Consider the following 21,757-nt stretch of genomic DNA (forward strand, 5'->3'; position numbering starts at 1 on the left):
ACAGCTAGATGGACATGCTTCATCTTCCTGTCTCCAAGGACTACAAGCACAGTTCAGTTAGGAGGCCACATTCTAAATTTCAGGTACACTGTTTTAAATAAAGCAGAACAAAGTTGGCAATAATAAATTCAACTATCCTGAGATTGTACTTTCAAAGAAACAAAGACAATGAAATCAGTTAATATTTCACTTATTTACTTGAAAAACACTAAATCAAGTATCATTTTATTTTTTTACCATACTCCATTATAGCTCACTCTTTTCTGATTTCTTAGTCCTCAAATAGAAGCCTTCAGTTTGCTCATAGTTTATACCCAGTATTTAACAAGATCAACAATTAAAATGGAATGATTAGTGGAGAGAGAATCTATAAAATCACCACTGGGTTATGTTGCCCACTCTCAACTTTCTTAGCACAGAGAAAACCAAATCAGAGAGCTTGACATATAGCAAGACTGTAACTTTTGCAACTAGATTGTAGGTGGGGCCAAATAATGAATGGGCTATTAGAGTTGCAGAGAACAATGAAGTTTATTAGCAACCATTATTTTATCACTTACTTAAAAAATAAGCTTCCTGCTAGAAAAGAATTAAGATTTGCAAAAGGCAAATATTTTGCTGCAAAATATGTAATGAAATTTGTCTGTGATCCTAATAAAACAGATAATAACAATATGTACAATGCACAATAATGGGAATTGAAAGGATTTGCTCTGGAAACACAACCATATTATTGAGAACTTTCTTCACAGTTTCTGTGAATTGTCTGTGAAGAAGGCTGGGTGAACAGGAATAAAGTTCCAACGTCACATCTTTTCAGTGAGCCCAGCAGTTGAGCTAAAACAATACCCAACAGTACTTTTAAAATAAATTTGAAATCCAGCAAAATGTTAGGAAAAGGTGATTTAATGCTAAAATATAGGGAACTGATGTGCAACTGCTGCACTGTAGTTGATTTTCTGAAGTTAGAGATTGGAGAAAATCTTCTGAGATCTACAGTCTATTTTTCTGGTTCAAATTTACATATAAATTTCTTCCCTTTCTAAGATCTTTGACATCATAAAACATGACAAAATTGAAACCTGGAGAAGAACAGTATATTTAAAAGCAGTTTAAAGGTCACGTGATGGAAAACCTAAGTGTGAAAGATACTGCAAAATTTAAAACGGTATTTTCAAAAATTTAAGGAGACACAATTAAATTATGGGATAAACTCATAAGTACTTCCCATCTCATTTTATAAATCTAAGAACAATTATGCATCATTGGGATATTAAGATTTACAAAAAGAAATCAAAATCACCCAGGACATTTTTCTTTTATTGGATTAAAAAAATGTCTATTCTATCAGCACCAAAAGTTTTTTTTTACATACATTTATATTTTATAAAATTTCGATAAAACTATTTTAATTTTTTTGTTTTAAATAGCTGAAGAAAATACTCAGATATTAGTCATGCAGGTGAAACTTACCAGTATCACACTCCATTCATTTGAAGAGTGTACCTCCATTTTATTTGCACATTTATCATTCAATTGATATTATGTGCTAACTTCCCCTTTAAAAGTCCAGAGAACACAGAAATAGTCAAATTTTATAAATTCTAAACTAAACTTGTTTCTTACCTAAAAAAAAATGTGTCAAGTTCACAAATCTAGTGATAGCAATAAAGTAGCAGGAGTCCCACCCCAGAATACTGTATTTAGTGGCCAATAAGAGTATTTCTGGAAGCTTTGGGTTATTATGTCCCAGAAAAGCTTTTACCTAATAGCAAAGCAGTGAAATGCTAGCTTAAATCAAGTTCTAGTAAAATCATGATGGGGACTGTATCTTTGAGTCATAAGAAGTGACCTAACTAGCCTGGTAATGTGCTACCCTTAGTAAATCCATTATCAGAGCTTTCTACTGAGAATAAGGTAATTGAAAAATCAGTATATTTGGGCCAATTCAAGATTTCCTAAATGGATTGCAAAATACTTTGGATCTTGACAGTGAAAAGTACTCCTAAGGAGGCCCTTGTTTGGTTTTGGTTTTATTTGTCTGTGTACAGGGCTGCTTTTGTATCAGTCTGATTAGAACATTGCACTTACAGGGATTTATTTTTGAATCCAAGAAATTAAGACTTGCTTTGACCTCCCAGTTCAGTCTAAAAAGACTGTCCCTTTGGTGGCCTAACAATATAGGCCAGTGTGGCAGATTTCTGGTCAGTCGGCAGATCTTTCTGAGAAACTCAAACACTGGCCCCAGATGACCTAACTCAAATATTCTCTAGGCATTCTCTAGGCATTTTCCATTGGCAAAGAAGTCTAAAATTAAGGTCAGTAAGAAACAAATCATAATGCCTTTTCTTGAGCAAGCAAAGGAAAGCATAAGAAAAAAGCCAATTAGATGATATGAGTACAGACAGGTTTTATTTTGTTTTTCACCAAACCCTCTGACATAGGGTAACTTTTAATACCAAAGTCAAGAGTTTGCCCGGTTGTGAGAAATTTTCACTATGATATGAATCTCCTTTCAATTTTTTTAATGTGTTAACACTTCATTTCCTAACCTGTGTTCTTCTTAAGCATCTACAATTATAGTTTAATATTTACACTAAATGAATACCCCATTATTAATTTGCTGATTTAAAGGAAGAGGCAACTTTACACTAGTAAAAGGTTTCATATGATATTTTATTTAATTAATGATGCAATCCAGTAATATTTGTTTTTTGATATGGTTTTTATTTTGGATAGGTAAACACCAAGCATTTGCCTAAGTAGCTTAAATGAGTTTTGGCTGTAGAAGGTCAAAAGAGAATGATACAAATAGGGGCTGGCAGAAATGATATTATGAGGTAATGCTTGAAGGGCCATAAAGAGAAGAAAGCAGCTATGTTCTTGGATTGTGAATGCTGCAAGCCAACCCCATCAAGCACATTCTTTAACTAAGCATATCACTTTCCTTTCTAGGGGGAAATTCCTCCATTCCTTGTGAACAGCATAAAGAGGAATCACTGCTTCTTGCACTCAAAAGCTTTTTGAAAATTCTTTTGCCTTTTGGTAAATTTGTCTATGGTGCCATAAGAAAGAGAATGACACTCAGTAGGTGCTTTAGTTTCCTAGGCTGCTTAAAGCAGAGGCCACGAAATGGGTTGGCTTAAACAATGGGAATTTATTAGCTTACAGTGTGAGACTGAGAAAACATCCAAATCAAGGCATCATCAAGGTGATGCTTTCTTCCTGAAGACTGGCTGCTGGTGATCTTTGGCTCCTCTGCCACATGGCAAGGCACAAGGCAGAGTCTGCTAGTCTCTCCCTTCTCTTCTGGGTCTCCTTGATTTCAGCTTCTTGCTTCCGTGGCTTTCTTTTTTCTCTCTGTATTCATCCCATTTATAAAGGACTCCGATAATAGGATTAAGTTCCATTCTGAACGAGGTGAGTCACGCCTTGACTGAAGTGGCCTCATCAAAAGATCTTAGTTTCAATAGGTTTACACTCACAGGAATGGATTAGATTTAAGAACATGTTTCTCTGGGGTATATACAGCTTCAAACCACCACAGTAGGTAACAGTGACACAGGGGACAAACTGATTCATTATTTTTGGTATTCTAAAGTAAATTCCAATCCCTGTTTTAGGAAGTAATTCATCTGAATCACTAAGGGAACTGGAAGGACTCCTAGAGTCAATAATACTTTCAGTGAAAATCAGCATACTCCTTTCAGAAAGACGTATAGCATAGATGCTAACTTGGGACCCAGAAAGGGCAATTGCCTGAAGATGGAACTAAGGATGAATCCCCCACTATTAGATAGCCTTATTTTGAGAATTTGGTTTTTCCTATTACATAACTGTCTACCATAAAACATTGATATCATGTCAAATAAAATTTGCTAAAAAACTATGACTATTGAGAAATGACAAATATATACTTGAATATAGATGGAATGAACTAAAACATGTTGCTCTAAGAAGGTGACTCCCATATTGAAAATACGTGAAATCATGTAATTCATAATGTTTTCAAACTAACAAGACTACTTTGACTTCTTCCATAAGGCACAACTACACATTGGTTAATAAAATAGACCTTGGGAGAGAAAAACAAATTTAGTATTTTTAAGCCAGCAGAGTTAATGGTAAATTCTTAGCACAAAGCTAAATTTTAAGATGCGGGAATTCAATGTAATGGCTCTGTGAAATCTGCTGGGATGACCCCTTCAGTGGGCTCTGGGCACTGCAGAGTGCCTGGCTTGGCTTTGGTGTATTGGTGTTAGGACACATGGACAACACTAGGAAACACTGAAAACTGTTGTCATAGTGGGAACGATGTATTACAAATGATATGAGATGATCCACAGTCCACTGAAGGATCTTTCAGTAGTGCTTTATCTGAAAATAGTACTCCAAGGACAAAAGTATTTTTAAATAAAAAGAAACAACATTACTTCCTCTAATTTTTTTTCAATTTTAAAAGTTTTACTGAGGCATAATTTACATAATGCACTGTAGGAACTCTGGATTCGAAAGTATTTTTCTGAGTTTTTTAAAACAGTAACTTGCCTGAACTATGTGACACCTTTGTGGTGTGTGGGCACTGATTATCTCTGCTCATATTTTTATTCTTATTTTTATTTTTCAGCCTAGCTTTCTAGGAGTTGCCCCTGTGGCTGCATAGCTCAGTGATAATCTAATGATTTGGTCAGAGGTTGTGCTCAAACACTTTGTGAGCCCATAAGGCTTCCAGTCTCTGCTGATGGAGTTGTTAGTAGATGGTTAATATCAGTCATGAGGTGAGGAGGGCCTGGCTTTATGCCTTAGAAGTGGCAAGAGACGGCGAAGAATGGATCTCAGGCACTGTGAAGCCAGAAACAAGAGGACAAGGAGGTGAGGTAAAGAGTTACAAATATAAGTGAGAAAACGTTTTAGTGATCATGCCATTAGAGAAACTGAGTTGCCTATAAAAAGGTAGAAAGAGTGTCGGACACTTCATTAAAATTCCTTTTTTCCCCCATTACCTTTCTTCTTCCTTTTAGCAATTAGGTCTACAATAGCCTCTAAACAGGCCCCCACATTCCAATTACTTTTTAATGTATTAGTACTGGTTTTTCCTTCATTCTTGTTAGGTTTATTGCTATCCACTTTAAGAAAGAAGAAAAACTACTTTGAAGATATTTAGGACATGAGATACTTCTAGCCTTCTTTACTGCAGGTATTCTGTTTCACGTGGTACTTTTCCACTGACACGAATACTTCTATATACTGATGGAAACAGATATGGGAGTTTTTGTCCATCCAGTTGGAAACAGTGAAAGGAGAGCCCTCCCAAATCCAAAGTGAGCAGCAGTGCACTTCAATCTACAGCACTAGGAAGCAAGTAGCATAAGGATCACCACCATTGGGCAGGGGCCCACTGCTCAGCTGGTTTCATATTTGCTGACACTGACCCTTAAGGCTAGATAGGATCCTGAGAAGTTACCAGTATCTCAGCCTCTGAAAGTCCTTATATAAACCTTATTATTCCAGACATTTAAGTGCAAATTGACTGGACTACAAATCCTGTGGGAAACTTTACTTTGGCATTTCCTGACTGGCAATCTTTCTAAACATCGAAACTTAACAGTGTCTCAACTTACTTCTCAGACCCCAAATTCCTCCAAAACATTATCACCAAATTATTGTAGAAGTCCCATTTATTCCCTTTATTAAATGTCTGAGTTCTAAAAATATGTTGTTCCCAAATATGACTACTAATTTAATGCCATCTCAAAAAAGCAAAACAGTAAATCAAGAGTTTTAGTCCCAGTGCTAGCTTTAGGTCAGATGGAAAAACTCTCCAATTCTACCCATAGAGTAATAAATTATAATAAAGATGTCACTAATACAAAATATGGAGGATTCCACACTCCAATTTATTTCCAATGCAATATTTTAAAATATGACTTAATCTACTATAAAAGTCTACTTATAAATATAAAGACTGCTAAATTAAGTTGCTACTGCAGTTAGCTTTTTTCTTTATTAATCTAACCACTGATCAGATTATATTTTTAGAAAACAATTTTAGAATTTCCCACAAAAATAATCTTAATTAGGTGAGGCATCACATTTACTATGGAAACAGCAGTCTGCAACAAATGCTAGCAGCTGTTCAGAGGTATGACAGATGGTGGGTGAATGTTTAAAACTTAGTTGCCAAAGTTTGGCAGAGGGAGATAAATGTGTCATTCAACAGTGTTTTGTAACACTGCTGACTTACAAAGTAAACATTTATTCTGTAACAGGAAAATTTCTACGCAAAAATTGAGATGACCGAGAACCCACCACCAACTAACAGTTGCAAAATGCCTTTTATCTGAAAAATCTCTTGGTTCTTCTGACCATCAAAAACTTAATCTGTCAACTAACCGTTCAATGTATCACATACAAATCCCAACCCTGAAATGATTCAATATATTCAAGACAAAAACCATACTTTAACACCAATTCCCAAGAAAGCCTGATTAATGAATGACAGGGTAAAATTTCTTTCTTTCTTATTATTTTTGTGTCTGTAGTTTTCAGTCACATCTGAAGAATTAATTCAGGATAAAATCAGTTTTCCATGCTAAATTTTATCTTATGAAAATAGATCTATACATTTCATCTACAGACTATCTCAGCAGCTGTGCTTTTTAATTTTTAAAAGTAGACATACTGGAACACGCTGGACCAAGCACAGTTTCTCCTTATGCCTCTGTATTTCTAAAAATTTCATTTTAGAAATTTCTCTGTATTTCTAAAATGAGGAGTAGCATATGTGTGCCAGGGTGGAACTGGCTAGGGAACAAATACTTAACAGATTTTTGGATCCACTGTTAACTATGGATTAAACCAGATGTGTTTTATTCGAGTTCAAATCAGAAACCAACCCCCCTCCCGCCCCGTGGAACCACAGTATTTCTGTTTGTTTTAATGCAAATTCTTTCAACATAGCAATCATTTTGTTTCCACCAAACAACTTTAATCATGTTCCATTGAATTCTGAGCTTGTTTTTATTTAAAAAACAGGACTACAAAAAATAAAGTCTTCCTTAGGAACTCAATCCTGTTTCCTTTTGTCAACTTAAAAATTATGGCCTCAAACTTAACTGGTTGGAATGTTATTGAAATTAACAGGAATAACTTAAATATAATAGGTATATTTTTTAAATGGCTTGCTTGGATTGAGGTAACCTTAATCAATCCATGGAACACAAAACCATGCCACTGCATGTCACTGCTTGGAATCCTTAAAAAGGAATCAAAGTTGATTCTGCAAAACAAAATAATCCAAATCCAAGCACGGGATATGGAACATTAGAAGGAAGAAAAATGAATGGCCAATGTTGTAAAAACTTCTCAAGAGTTGGTCATACTATGTTCCTTTTTTCTATGCATATACCATAATCATTTAAGTATTAAAGATTGTTTTTAATGGTCAGATTTCTCTGCCTGGCAGCCACTTTGAATACTTCACTGACTACATTAGTGAAATGTAGCCCATTAGCTATGAAAAAAAGGGTTTAATAAACCTTATTTGGGGGATGTAGATAATGAAGACACATTCTAATGATGGCTTGTCATGCATGAAGATTGAGCTTTGATTTAAGGATGGTTCAGTTTGGATATTCAGAACCCCTGGATCCAAACATTGGCCAGGGCTTAGTCAGCTATTTCAGGAGAATTCCGGGGTTCATGTGCAGCACTTGTTTCCTAAATTCTGGAGATGCTGTGTCTTTTTAATGGGAATGGTTCATTTTCAGTTCAACAGCTCCTCTTCAAATTGAGTGGCACTGACAGGCCAGATATTGATAATGCAGACACATCTTTAGTTTTATAATTCAAAGGAATTCAAAGGAACTTTAGACATGTTTTTCCTCAATAAAATTTAGGAGTCTCTTCTGAAACTGTGACAATTTGTACTAAACAGTGCAGTAGTTATTCAAAATGAATGTTTCCAGTGATGTCTGAGAAGTTCAGCACTGGGGAGTAAATGGTGGCCTGGCTCAGTTTGAAAGTCCAGTTTGTGTCTGAATATCTGCCCCTCTGTTTTACAAACCAGTAATGTTCTTACGTTTTCCCTGCACTCTCAAGCTTGGTGTTTTCAGATACCTTGTTACATCAGTAAGAAAATACAACCTTGCAAACCAATTTGAGCTTCTCTGAGCCTTTAAATTACAAAATGTGCTTGATCTGAAGGTCAATAAATCCACTCAGCAATGACCTAATCACTGACTACACTGAAATAAATAAATCTCCACACTCTGCTGCAGCTTCTTCCAAAAATCCACTAACTAGTTATAGTAAAGGACATGACTTCTATAGGAAATTCACACTTGTGAAAACTTTCTACATCACACGAAGTAATGATAGAGAACAAGAGATACTTAAACTGTCAATGAATAGAGGCCAAACTCTAATTCAATTAACACATAATAATAACAATAATGACGATGAGGATGATTAAGATGAAGATGATGATGATAATGGAATGCTATGCTATCCACAAAACAGAATGAATTTCAGGAGCTTTTTGATACCCAAGGAGATAATCTTAAAGGAAAGGAACAGTTATTTGAAATAAACTTAATCTGAAATATCCTCAAATTACTTAAGATAAATTATACTAAAGAGAAGAGCCATTTACTTATCTTCCTTAGCACTTCGTAGTGACTTAGCACTTAGTAGTGACTTGTACTTTCCAATGCAATGTGAGCAAAAGTGATATATTCTATTTCCAAGCTTGACCCTGTAAGATTTTCCATGTTCTTTTTTTCTCATCTGCTGGCTGGAAGCAAAGGATCCAGTGAAAGATTCCAAGGCCCCAAAAGATGGTAGAGCCAAGCAATGAAAGAAGCTTGGGTCCCTGATGACTGTGTGGAAGTGAGCCCCCTCATCTACCTGTATTGGACTGTGATATGAACAAGAAACAAACTTTTATTCTGTTAACTACTCGGGCTTTGGGATTGCATGTTATAGAGGTCAGCCAGCCCTGATTAATATATGTACTATATAAAAAAGCCAAACCAACTATGAAAATGAGATAATTAATTTGATTTGACCAAAAGAATTTACAGAAAGGAGCAACTTTTAGACAACTATGACTGCAGTTAGTGTCAAGTTGAAACATAATGCATTGCCCTTAGCTCAGTTTTTTTCCAAAGTGGTCTTCTTCATAACAAGGTTCCACAGGATTGTGAATAAATGTTCTATGCTCAAGTAAGTGTGATAAATGTTGTTAAACAAACTTAAACAGGCTTCTTTACTATAGGACACCTAAGAGCCATTAACATACTAATGTCCATTGTGAATCTGTATAAACGGAATAAAGAATGTAGCATTTCCTGAACTTACTGAGCTAATGAATAATTTAACTGGTAAATTTAAGATCTATGTCCCCCTCCCATCATGACACACCAATCCTATCTTGAAGAGCAATGTTCTATAGACTACATTGTGGGAAATTTTGATTTAGTTTCACTTGCATCCTATGGTGGATTAATCAGAGCTCATACTTAAGATTCTAGGCACGCCAAGGCAAATATTGTTCTCTTATTAAGGGAAGGTATTTCTTGTGAAAAGACTAACATTCTATGAATATCTTCAGAACCACTCAAGAAAGTTTCCCCTGCTGAAGTGAACCAAATTCTCTAAGAAAGGTATTTTACTTCAACTGTGACTGAAATGAAGGCAGATGTGAACTCTCAACTTCTATTTTTTTCTTTGGATCCCAATCTGCTATTGATAGAGACTGTCATATTTAATGATGGAATATGTCCTTATCTGTTTTAGGGAGAAGACACTGGGTCTATGAAAGTGAGCAATGTTAAATATGACATGTGTATGTGAATACAGTCTATTGCATAGTATCTCATTTGCTTTTCTCTCTCTTCTACTCATGCTTGAGGTGCAATGTTTTAAAACAAAGTTTAAAGCAATAAAAAGTAATTACAGCTAAGACCAACAGATACTTCTAATAGAAATAAAGGTAGTTCAGTGAATTATGGTTGTACTCTACTTTTCAAAATCTCACATATTGCTTGTATAACAAATGGCAGAGCACATGAAAAGATGCTCAGGGTCATTAACCATCAGGGAAATGCAAATCAAAACTACAATGAGAAACCATCTCACACCCACTAGAATAACCACTGTTTAAAAGCAACAAGTGTTGGTGAGGATGTGGAGAAACACGTTCACTCGTACATTGTTGGTAGGAATGCAAAATGATGCAGCCGCTGTGGAAAACAGTATGGTGATCCCTCAGAAAGTTAAGTATAGATTTACCATATGACCCAGTAATCCCACTTTTAGGTATATACCCAAAAGAACTGAAAGCAAGGACTTGAATAGACATTTGCACACTGACGTTCATAGCAGCACTATTCTCAATTGCCAAAAGGTGGAAGCAACCCAAGCATCCATCAACAGATGAATGGATAAACAAAATGTGGTATATACATGCAATGGAATATTACTTGTTCATAAAAAGGAGGCGTTCTGATGGATGCATCAACATGGATGAACCTTAAAGATATCATGTTGAGTGAAATAAGCCAGACACAAAGGGATAAATACTGTATGATCTCACTTATATGAAATAAGCAAAATAAGCATTTTCATGAAGTCAAAAACTAGAGTACAGGTTACCAGGGGCCAAGAGGGGGAGGGCAATGGGGAGTTAATGTTTAATTGGTATGGAGTCTCTGTCTGGGGTGATGGAAAAGTTTTGGCAACAGATGATGGGGATGGAGGTATAACTTTGCGCATATAATTAACACCATTGAATTGTACATTCGGAAAGGGAAAGAAAGGGAAATTTTAGGTTGCATATAAGTCACCACATACACACCCAGACACACACAAAGAACTGTACAACACAATGTAAACAGTGAGCTAAAGTTAACAGCATAATTATATTGTTTCATGAATTGTAACAAAGGGACCACACTAAAGCAAAATGTTAATAATAGGGAAAACTGAGTGTATGAGTGGGAGCGGGAGGTATATGGAAAGTCTGTACTTCACGTATGATGTTTTTGTAAACCTCCAACTGTTCTAATAAATAATTCAAAAACAAACTCATATACTGCTTGCATATATGATTTTTTTTGCAGTGACTTGCTAAGCTATTTTGCATTTTTAGTATACATATACCTTATTTCAATCATGAATCTAGGATGGATGATTTTCCCACATTCCTTACAGACTTAAGACAACTGAAAAAGGATTGTTATGATGTACATCTGGAAATCCAAGTAAAGAAAAAAGACATGCAAAATATTAAATTTACCAAATAATAATAATAATAATAATAATAATAATAATAATGAAGAAAGACTTACGTCTAGTAGTGTATGAAGATGTTGATCCTGGAAAACACTGTGTAGAAAATCTAAGTCCTTTTCACTGCAGTCTGTAAGTGCATGGATTTCTTCCAGGCTGTCCAGCACCTGTGAGACTGCTCCTGAGATGAACAAACAAAAAAGAAACAGCGAGAACAGAAAGTCAATGTCAAATTAACCTTTGGAACATAAATCCTACACTTAAGAACAATGAACTAACATCAGAACTTCAAAGGCTAGTGTCTTTTAAGTTTCATTTCATTTAAGGATAGAGTATTTTAGTGAGTTTATGTTCTTAACGATGTATTTAAATGCTCTTCAGTTTTCAAAGTAAACCGAAGCTTTTCTTTCTTGAATAAGGAAATTCATCAACTATAATTGAGCTATGAGAAGATCTGGGTACAGCAAATTATATATCAGGAGGAGAGTGTAGGTTTGACGATCTATGCCTCATTAAAGTATTACAGAAACAACACAGGAGAGCCTTTTACACAGGAACATTCCACAAAGAACTAAGAGTAAAGCCAGCTGTAGATTTGGGGGACAAACCTTAAATTTGGAGTCCTCCTATGTAAATAGGCTTCTAAGGATTTTTAAGACTCAAACTTTAGTTAACAAAAATCCCAGTCCCTTCCTTTTTTTCTTTACAAAGTCAGGTGAATAAAGTCATTCTCATTCGCTTGGGCCCTTCTTATTTAGAAGATAAAGTGTAAGTACACTGAGTGACACTTCCAAATATCTAAGTAATATTAGGACAAATCATTTTTGTAGGTCAAAGCAAATGGTAGTGTGGTCACTTTGGAAAAATTTCCTCTTATATCTAGGAATCCAGGGAGATATCAGCAGAGAAAGATATATATCAAGGAGTAACAAAGTCGTTCACACAGCCTTAAAGAAATGATCAGCCTATTTCGCTCTGCAGACAATATGCACATACATACTTGCTTGGGACTGAATCATTTCCTCCACACAAAAGGCATGGTCAGGTTCCAACCCCTGGTCTTGTGGGTGTGAACCCATTTGTAAATAGAACTTTTGAAGATGTTATTAGTTAAGGTGTGCCCAAAATTGAATGAGGGTGGGCCTTAATCCAATATGGCTGAAGTACTTATAAATAAAGGAAATGGGACACAGAAAGAGAAGCCATGGGGAGCAGCCAGAAGCTGGAGGTCAAGGAACCTGGAAGAGAAAGGAGAAGACATAGCCTTGTGCATTGCCGTGTGCCAGAAAAGCCAAGGAACCCCAAAGATTGCTGGCCAGCCAGAAGATACTGACCCCTGGAGGAAGCTGTGAGGCAATAAATTCCTGTTGTTAATCCAACCACTGTATAGTATTTGTTTTAGATGCTGAGAACTAAAACAATACTCCACAGAAGGAAAAGAACCCTGAGAGGCTAGGCTTCACATTAGTGTACACCAGAGAAACTCTAAGAAAAAGTGCCTCATTGCACATTTAAGTATTTAGATCAGTGGGTTCTCAACAGCGGGTGATTTTGCCTCCCAGTGGACATTTGGCAATGTCTGGAGACATTTTGGAGGTGGGAGAAGTGCTACAGGCATCTAGTGGGCAGAGGCCAGGGATGCTGTCAGACATCCTACAATGCCCAGGACAGATCCCTACAACAAAGAATTATCCAGCTCAAAATGTCAATAGTGCTGAGATTAAGAAACCCTAATTTACATTTTGGTTTGGACCTCTATGCTGTTTCTAATTACTTCTTGTCTTTGACCTCATCTACTCTATTGCACTTATTGGTGAGTACCAATGTAAATTAGTACCACTTTTCTAGAAATCCATCTAGTAGCGTATATCAAAGAGCCTCAGAAATGCTCATAATGATTACATAAATTGCAGAACATCTACAAAACGGAATGTGTAGCCAAATGAAAACTGTATTGAAGAATTTTAAAGACAGGGAAATCCACAAGATATACAATCCAAAAAGGCAGAATGCAAGACCAAATAAACAGTATATTCCCAGTTATGATAAAAAATATACATGTTCAGGGAATAAAACAGAATGAAATACACCAAAAGGGTAACAGTAGTTATCCTTACTTTCCTGTTTATACTTTGTTCTCTTCTTGCCTATATTTTCCAAATTTTCTATGCTAGCACGAAAAAAAAAGTTGCTACCTAAGCTACCGATTTTTGCAGGACTATTCAATTATGTTAAAGATTTGGGGCTTAAGTCACAAATCACATAGTTATCCATGTGGAGATTACCTGGCTGATTTTTTTTAAATTAAACATTTTAATTTGAGATATTTGTAGGTTCACATGCAGTTGTAAGAAACAATAGAGATTCCCTGTACCCTTGACCTAGTTCCCCCCAAGGGTAACATCTTGCAAAACTGTAGTACAATATCAACCAGGATGTTGACATTGATGCAGTCAAGATACAGAACAGTTCCATCACTGCAAGGATCCCTCATCTCCCTCATCTTGCCCTTTTATAGCCACACCCATTTCCTTCCAACTCCACCCCTTGTAACCCCTGATAGCTACTAATCTGCTCTCCATTTCTATAATTTTTATCATTTCAAGGATGTTATATAAATGGAATCATACAGTATGTAACCTTTTGGGATTGTTTTTTTTTCATTCAGAGTAATTCTCTGGAGATCCATCCAGGTTGTTGCATGTAATCAATAGTTCATTCCTTTCTTATTGTTGAGCAGTATTCCATGGTATGGATGTACCACAGGTTGACCATTCATCTGTTGAAGGAACTGTGGCTACTTTTTAATTCTGAATGATAATTACATCTGCTGGGCTTTGGGTATTCTTTCACTGAAAACACTAAGTAGATAATAATTGGGATGAAAAAAGTACAAGGTAGAAATTCTCATCTCCCCTGCTATTCTTGAGAAGGCATGAACCTAACCCACTTCCTTCTACCTGTTCTCAGGACTTTTACTCTGTTCAGAGTGGCAAAAAAAAAAAAAAAAAAAAAAAAAAAAAAAAAAAAATTACAGAAACTGGTTCAAAGCCAGCTCTCCATTTCTTCTTAAAAGCCTTGGAAAGCAAGAGATGATGTGAAGAAATTAGTCCCACCGAACCCTTGGTCCCAGCATATCATCAACAGCAGAATTAGATGATACCAGGTTTAGAAAGTTACTCAAGGCAATTCTAAATTTCCGGACTTATGAAATTGCAACAGTGCAAATAATAGAAAAAGCAAAAGTTATTTTAAAAAGTTACTTAAACAAACAAAAGTTAACAGATAGCCCAGAAACCTAATGATAATTTTTCACTCAGTTATCTTAGTGAAATCTTATCCAATTTTTATTATCTTTCAGCACGGCTTATGCTGATAATCTATGCAGCAGTTTATTTTTTATTTTTATTTTTTTTGTGTAGTAGTCTATTAAAACTATGAGCTATTAAAAAACTCTGAATTCATAAAGCAAATACTAATTTGGCAAATCTCATGACTGGGAAGGAATTTTGGTTGTACAAGACTATGGATGTATCATTTGTTGGTCTGTAAGCAAAGAGCACTGTGCCATTTCTGTACCACCAGCATACTGCACAGATTGTCATTATGTGTGTACTTATTTACTCTTTTTCTGAGCTGTAAGATCCTTAAGGCAGGCCTATATTTTATTCATTTTATAACACCCACATAGTATGCATTGACTTAGTTACATACTTAATTAAGGAAATATAATCACAATAGCTACCAATTCTTGAGTGTTTATTATGTGTCAGACACATCCTCAGGACAACACAGGGAAGTAGATATATTACCCCACTTTCCTAGCCAGGGAACTGAGGTTCAGTGAGGTCAAGTAAGGTCACAACTATTAAGTGGTGGAGCCAGGACTCAATCCCAGTTTGTGTGGCTCCAAAGTCTATGCCCTGCCTCAATTATTACACTAATTGGCTGTACTAGAAGTAGATGGGAACCTTCAACAAGGAACTATGTGTTTTTTTGCAAGGATATGGAAGTTAGAAAAGAACTTGAGACAATAACCAAAACCTTTACTGAACGTTCCTGCTATTTGCCAGGTGCTAGGCAAGGGGTTCAGAGAAAACAGAGCTATGATCCTTGGCCTCAAGGAAGGAGCTCTCAGGCTGGTGTGTGAAGCAGGCATGAAATTCTCTAAATTACTGTACCATGAGGTAAATGATATAAAAGAGGTGAGAACAAGGTGGCACAGAATAAGCTGCCTAGGGAGGAGCTGGGGGAGCAGGAATTCACCATCTCCACATAGGGTCTAGTCTTCTCTGACAGAGACCCAGTGGATGATTTGCTAGAAATCACAAAGGCATCTGTGAGACTGCATTTCCAGTAGGCAAGACACACAGTCTCCAACAGGTCCATTAAACCTCCTGGGATCTGTCAACTTTTCTGAATATACTTACAGTCTTATCTTGTGCCCAAATGTGATTAATTTCATGGAATTTTTTTTTATCATGAAAAGAAGCATTTTCATTGCTGTACTCAAGTTGCCTATTTCAAGCTCTGAAGAATGCCCCTAATTTCAAGTTTCTGTAATTAAGTGAGAAAATTATAGTTTTTACTATTCCATTTCTTCTTTTCAGATTGAATAGACACATATTTTTGGTCTAACTGCAGAATCTTTCACCACCCTTCATCAGTTTAATGCCTTCCTTTAACACCTTTTCTAGTTCTGTTCTTTCTTTGGGGATGACCAGTAGAACCACATTCTTGGTCTGATAGATGTGTATAATTCATATTTATAATTCAAGATGAAGGCCATGTAAAAGTCCCATAGTTTAAAAATTCATTATGAAATTAAATAGACAAAGACATTTCTGGTGCTTTTCCATTGCTATTTGTTTTAGATTTTAAACACTAAGGCAGTAGTACATTTGCATTTGGAAATGAGGTGATGTTTAAATTCTATTCTCTCTTTAATCTCAATTTCATTTACCACATAAGGTTATTTTCTAGCCCTTGGATCAAACTTTCCCATTGATAAATTTATTAGAAAGTAATCAAGTCTTGCCTTCAGTATAGCATTTTACTTTAATTTTTGCATAACTAAAATTTTGCATAATTCATTTGGTAATCAAGTTTACATTTGAAAATTAGGTTGGTAATCACACATTTTAACTTTGAATACCTCTATTTTTTTCTAAGAGTCTCACTGATACAATTTTTTCAAAAGTTCTTGTTACCATTATGAAATAATTTTAAAAACATAAATATATCAACTGTTTTAAAAAGGGTTTCTGAACCTATTTCTTTACAGAGTGAATATGATTTTAAAAGTCAATAAAAGCTTTGAGTCTATAACAATTTTGTTACAAGAGTGGAAAAGTCTCCTAAAAAAGTTGACTGAGTAAAAATAACTTGGAAAAAGGACAGAAAAATAAATAGAATGCTTAAACTAAAAAGTTCACTGTGTTAAAGCAGGCTGAGTGTCTTAAAATTATTTCCCCCAACATTTTATTATGAAAATTTTCAAACAGATAGAAAGGTTAAAAGAATTGTACCCACCACCTAGACCCTATGATTGTTGACAATTTGCTATATTTCTTTATCATGTCTATCAATCTATCCATCCATCAATCCATCATATTTTTTATTAATTTCAAAGAAAGTGGCAGAATAGCCAACATCAGTATACTTTACCCCTAAACACTTTAGCATAGAGTTCAAAATTTCTCCCTGTCTCTCTCTTTTTCCTTTGTTTTAGGTGAAAGCTTAAGTGTACCATTCAATAAAGTTTGATGAATGTATACACCCATATTTTTCCTCCAGTTATTTCAATAACAAAGATTTGTGTGTGTGTTTACATTAGATGTATACAGCTAAAATATTCAAAATCACTGAACAAATCCCACATTTGAATCTGGTCTAGCTTCTCCTAAAGAGTAATCAATAACCTCTTATTATATTAGCAGCCCAATTAATACAATACTATATTACTACATACACATTCTTACCACCTACTCAATCAAAGTCCCTCCAGCATAATAGCTTTAAAAAAATCTGCTTACTAAGTGTTTTAGTTTCCTAGACTGCTTAAAGCAGATTACCATGAAATGGGTTGGCTTTAAACAATGGGAATTAATTAGCCTACAGTTTTAGAGGCTGAGAAAAATGTCCAAATCAAGGTATCATCAAGGTGATGCTTTCTTTCCAAAGAGTGGCTGCTGGTGATCCTTGGCTCCTCTGACACGTGGCAAGGCACATGGCGGTGTCTGCTGGTTTCTCCCTTCTCTTGTAGGTTTCATTGCTTTCAGATTCTTACTTTCATGGCTTTCTCTTTCTTGTCTGATTCGTTCTCTTATATAGGACTCCAGTAAAAGGATCAAGACCCATCCTGAATGAGGTGGGTCACACCTTAACTGAAGTAGCCTCATCAAAAGATCCTACTTACAATGGGTTCACACCCACAGGAATGGATTGACTTTAAGAACATGCTTTTCTGGGGTACATACAGTTTTCAAACCACCCCACTAAGGTTTAATTTATATAAGATAAATTTCACCAAATTAAGTGTATATTTCGATGAGTTTTAAATTTTTACAGTCATGCAACCATCACCACAATCATGATATAGAACATTCTCACCACTCCAACAAAGTTCCCTCTTATTGCTTTGCAGTCACTACTCACGCTGCCCCGCCCATCCACTGGATAACAGCTTTTATTCCATTGTACAAAGAAAATTCTGGTTATCAATCAAGTTATAAGCGATAGTGAATCTTGTAATGGAAATTGTATTTTGGACTTAAGCACCTGTGCTATAGCCAATTCAAGTTATAAAAAAATTAAACATGGTGATAAATGCTTTAAATTCTTTATGTATACATTACAGTGCAGATACCTCAAAATTTATTAGTTAAATGAAGTAAACTCTGACACATATCCTATCAAAATACAGATACTATCATTTTAATGCTATTATGTTTGTTAAAATAGTCTGTGTTTCCAAATAGGGACATCTTTGAGCACATTTGTCAAAATACTTAAATGACGTTCTGCTGGCTAAGTGCCAATTAATATAATTCTTTACAACTAAGGAAAAGCACTACTTGCTACCTTCAAGAAGCTTTCATTCCAAAATGACATGATAGGTCTGCTGATTTTAAAAAAAGCAATGAGTACTAAATCTAGAGAAGCAACAGCAGTTACAAATTGGAAGAGTCTTACTTTTCAATAGTCATAACTTGTCTATGGTAGACAGCTTCTAAGATGGTCCCCAATGGTATTCATGCCTTTGTATAATCAATCCCCTCCTCTTGAGTATGGGCCAGACTTACTGACTAAATTCTAAAGAACAGAATAGGGCAGAAGCTATAGGATGTCATTTCTAAGATTAGGGTATAAAAAGACTGTGGCTTTTGTTTTGGGCACTCCCTCTCACTTTTACCCCCTCTCTGGGCTCATTTGTGCTAGAGGAAATAAGCCGTCATGATGTGAACAGCCCTATAGAGAGGCTCTGAGGTCCTGAGCCCAACAACTCATGAAGCCTGCGAACAACTGTGAGCTTGGAGGAGGATTCCCCCAGTAGTTACACCTTCAGATGAGATTGCAGTGCTGGACAATACCTTAATTGCAACCTCATGAGAAATCCTGAGCCAGAGGCACTCAGCTGAGCTGAGCCCTGATTCCTGACCCACAGAAACTGTGACATGATAAATGCTAAGTTTTGGGGTAATTCATTTGTAGCAACAGATTACTAATACACTGTAAGATTTGCTATATTAAATTGGTTGCAATTTGAGCCACAGGTAACTAATGCGAGAAAATTTGACAATGCATTCAATCATGAGCACCCAGATTTTCTAGTTTATCTTTAGACTGTTACATAGCTTTAGATGCCTGTACACACTGCTTTGAGATGAAGGTTTATTATTTTTTACTGAAATTTTTATCAAGATAAATAATTGTAGATTCATATGCAGTTGTAAGAAATAATATAGAGAGAGCCCTCATACACTTTGCTCAGTTTCTCCCATTGCTAATATTTTACAAAATTATAGTATAATATCAGAACTAGAATACTGCCATTGATATAATCCAGCCATCTTATTCAGACTACCTCAGTTTTACTTGTATTGATTTGTCTGTGTGTGCATTAAATTCATCCCTTTGTGATTAAAGTCTAGCCATTATATTATTCTATTTAGACTATAAATAGTCTATCGGATGGTAAAAGTTGTTGAGACATGATTCCAGGGCTTTATTTCATGGCTTCATTTTAGTAAACTGAAAATAGAGTCAGTAATAGAAGATAAAAATCACTTACAGGTTACATAATTGTCAAAGGAAAATTCACTTACCCTGAAAGTTTTCTCGAAAGCAAACTAAAAATAAAATGTTACCCTTTCCCCAGAATTAATGTATTTGTGCTTGAAATTCAGATGTGAAATACTAAATGCAGTTGAAATTTTAACACTGCCTCTTTTTCTTTTAGGTACTCTGAAAGAAGTGAGAAGTTAATGCTATTTGTATAATAATGCCTTAGGAAACCCATACATCCAAGTTTTTATTTTATGACTGGGCAGTATTAAAATTCATAAACATCTAACACACAAACAGCCAAGAAAGAAGTCAAGCTGATTATGAACCATGCAAAGCCATACACTTGTGCATAAAAGATAAACCTTAGAGGAAAACAAAGGGATACCTACTTTCTGCTGCTAGAAGTCCTAGGAGGAAGGCAGCATATGGACAAACAACAAACAGTATGATTTTAGAGCAAACAGGTTATCAAGCCACAGTTGGGCTCATTAGATGAACCACACAGAAGCATGGTCCCCTGGTTGACCACAAAGTGGGACTGTTTAGGATTTCAAACATCTGATTCTGACTTCTTAGATTTGAAATATGAGAAGAGAATATTTCCACTTTAAATTATTAACAAAGCCACAATACACTGTTTATCATAAGATTCATCTCAATGAGTCTTAATGATAGTGAATGCATAATGAAGGTATTTCAATAATCAAAATAGGAAAAAATCTCTTATAGGAAAATTCATTTGCATTGTAAACAACATACCTAAACATGTTACACTTTTTCTTTAGGTGACAAATTGGGACACTGATTAATTTTTAAATTCTGATTTTAAAGATATTCATATTTTCCTAAATGCACACAGTAATACTCTTTACCATGACAAGACTTTATTTAAGGAAACAATATGCTGTATTTGGTAAGCAGTTTGCTTTACCAGTGTTCTCTGACTTTGGGATTTTGCAGACCAGTAAAATTTCAAGAAAAATTCTGGGACCAAGTTAGGATGGCCAGTTTTTAATTTTGTCAAGCAAGGTCATTAGAAAAAAAATCTAACCACCTATCATTTAATATCACTATTGTATCATAAAAAGAGTAGAAAAGATATTACTTAAAGATGAAAAACAAAGGCTGACCATCTCAAGAAAGTGCAGTTGGTGACCTTTACACCGTTCTCTCTCCTTCTAGCACACCCGCCCCGCCCCCCCCCCCCCGCGCTCAACCCCACCAAGCACATGCTCTACGTACATTTTTCTCTTTTGGCCATGGGCTTGAAAGAAGGTTCAGGTGATGATGAAAAATGCTTTGTGTTTTGTGATGTAAAACAAACTCATGCACATTTAAATAGAAAGGATAAATTTGTGAACTTTCGACAAATGATACAGAAGTTAGGGATTAGTGTTAAACACAGAAGAATTTAGGTGTGGCAATTACTGAAAATATTAAAAAAATAAAAATGAAATGAATAACAAAAATGAAAATATAGATGTTTTAATTTATGAAAATGTCAAGCTCTTATGTGAGTCCAGATAAAATGTATAATTGGCCTTCTGCAAGCAACCATACAACCATTGTTAGTTGCAGAAAAGGAGACTTGCTGGCAGATAGTTATTTGATAAGTAATGCTGATAATAATATTACAATGCCTTCCTCAAAATGGCAAAGAATTAAAAGTTAATTTTAGGATTTTATGAATAATTCTTGATATCTATATGAAATTTAGGAAAACATTAGAATTGTCTCCAATATTTTCTTTTGCCTTTGACTTCTGAATGTATAAAAATTTCCTCTTCATTTTGGATAAGTGATTATTATTAGATATGTATACAGCATTATAATCCTTCCATTTTTTTATTTGTAGCAACTAGACAACACTATCCAAAAATACTTCTGAGACAGACATTTAGCATGGCAAATGAAGGCACAGATTACTTACAAGATCATTAAGATCCAGGAAGGAAAAAAAGAGAAAAGTAAACAGGAAGTGACTGCAGGAAGGGGAAAGTCGAGAAGGAACGCTAAATTATGAACACCTAATTTGAGGGCTTACAGGCTACCCACAAGACTGTGTAAGAGATTTCTTTAAAAAAAAAAAAATCAAGTACTATAATCAGAAACTATTTCAAACCAAATTTAGAGATTGAACTGAAAAACAGGGGGGAAAGGGCAATAAAATGTATTT

The 21,757-nt window shown here is 35.3% G+C and overlaps 1 protein-coding gene across 6 annotated transcripts in view; it reads right to left on the bottom strand.

Annotated features, from left to right (window-relative positions):
* CASK (calcium/calmodulin dependent serine protein kinase) overlaps window positions 1–21,757 on the bottom strand; it is a 524,745-nt gene that overhangs the window by 77,055 nt on the left and 425,933 nt on the right. For all 6 annotated transcript variants that reach the window (XM_037820735.1, XM_037820733.1, XM_037820731.1 and 3 more), the window contains exon 11: window positions 11,352–11,473. In XM_037820735.1, the coding sequence (XP_037676663.1) occupies window positions 11,352–11,473 (122 nt within the window). The remainder of the gene's footprint in view (window positions 1–11,351; window positions 11,474–21,757) is intronic.

Source organism: Choloepus didactylus, chromosome X (genome assembly GCF_015220235.1).
Source record: "Choloepus didactylus isolate mChoDid1 chromosome X, mChoDid1.pri, whole genome shotgun sequence".
Taxonomy (NCBI): domain Eukaryota; kingdom Metazoa; phylum Chordata; class Mammalia; order Pilosa; family Megalonychidae; genus Choloepus; species Choloepus didactylus.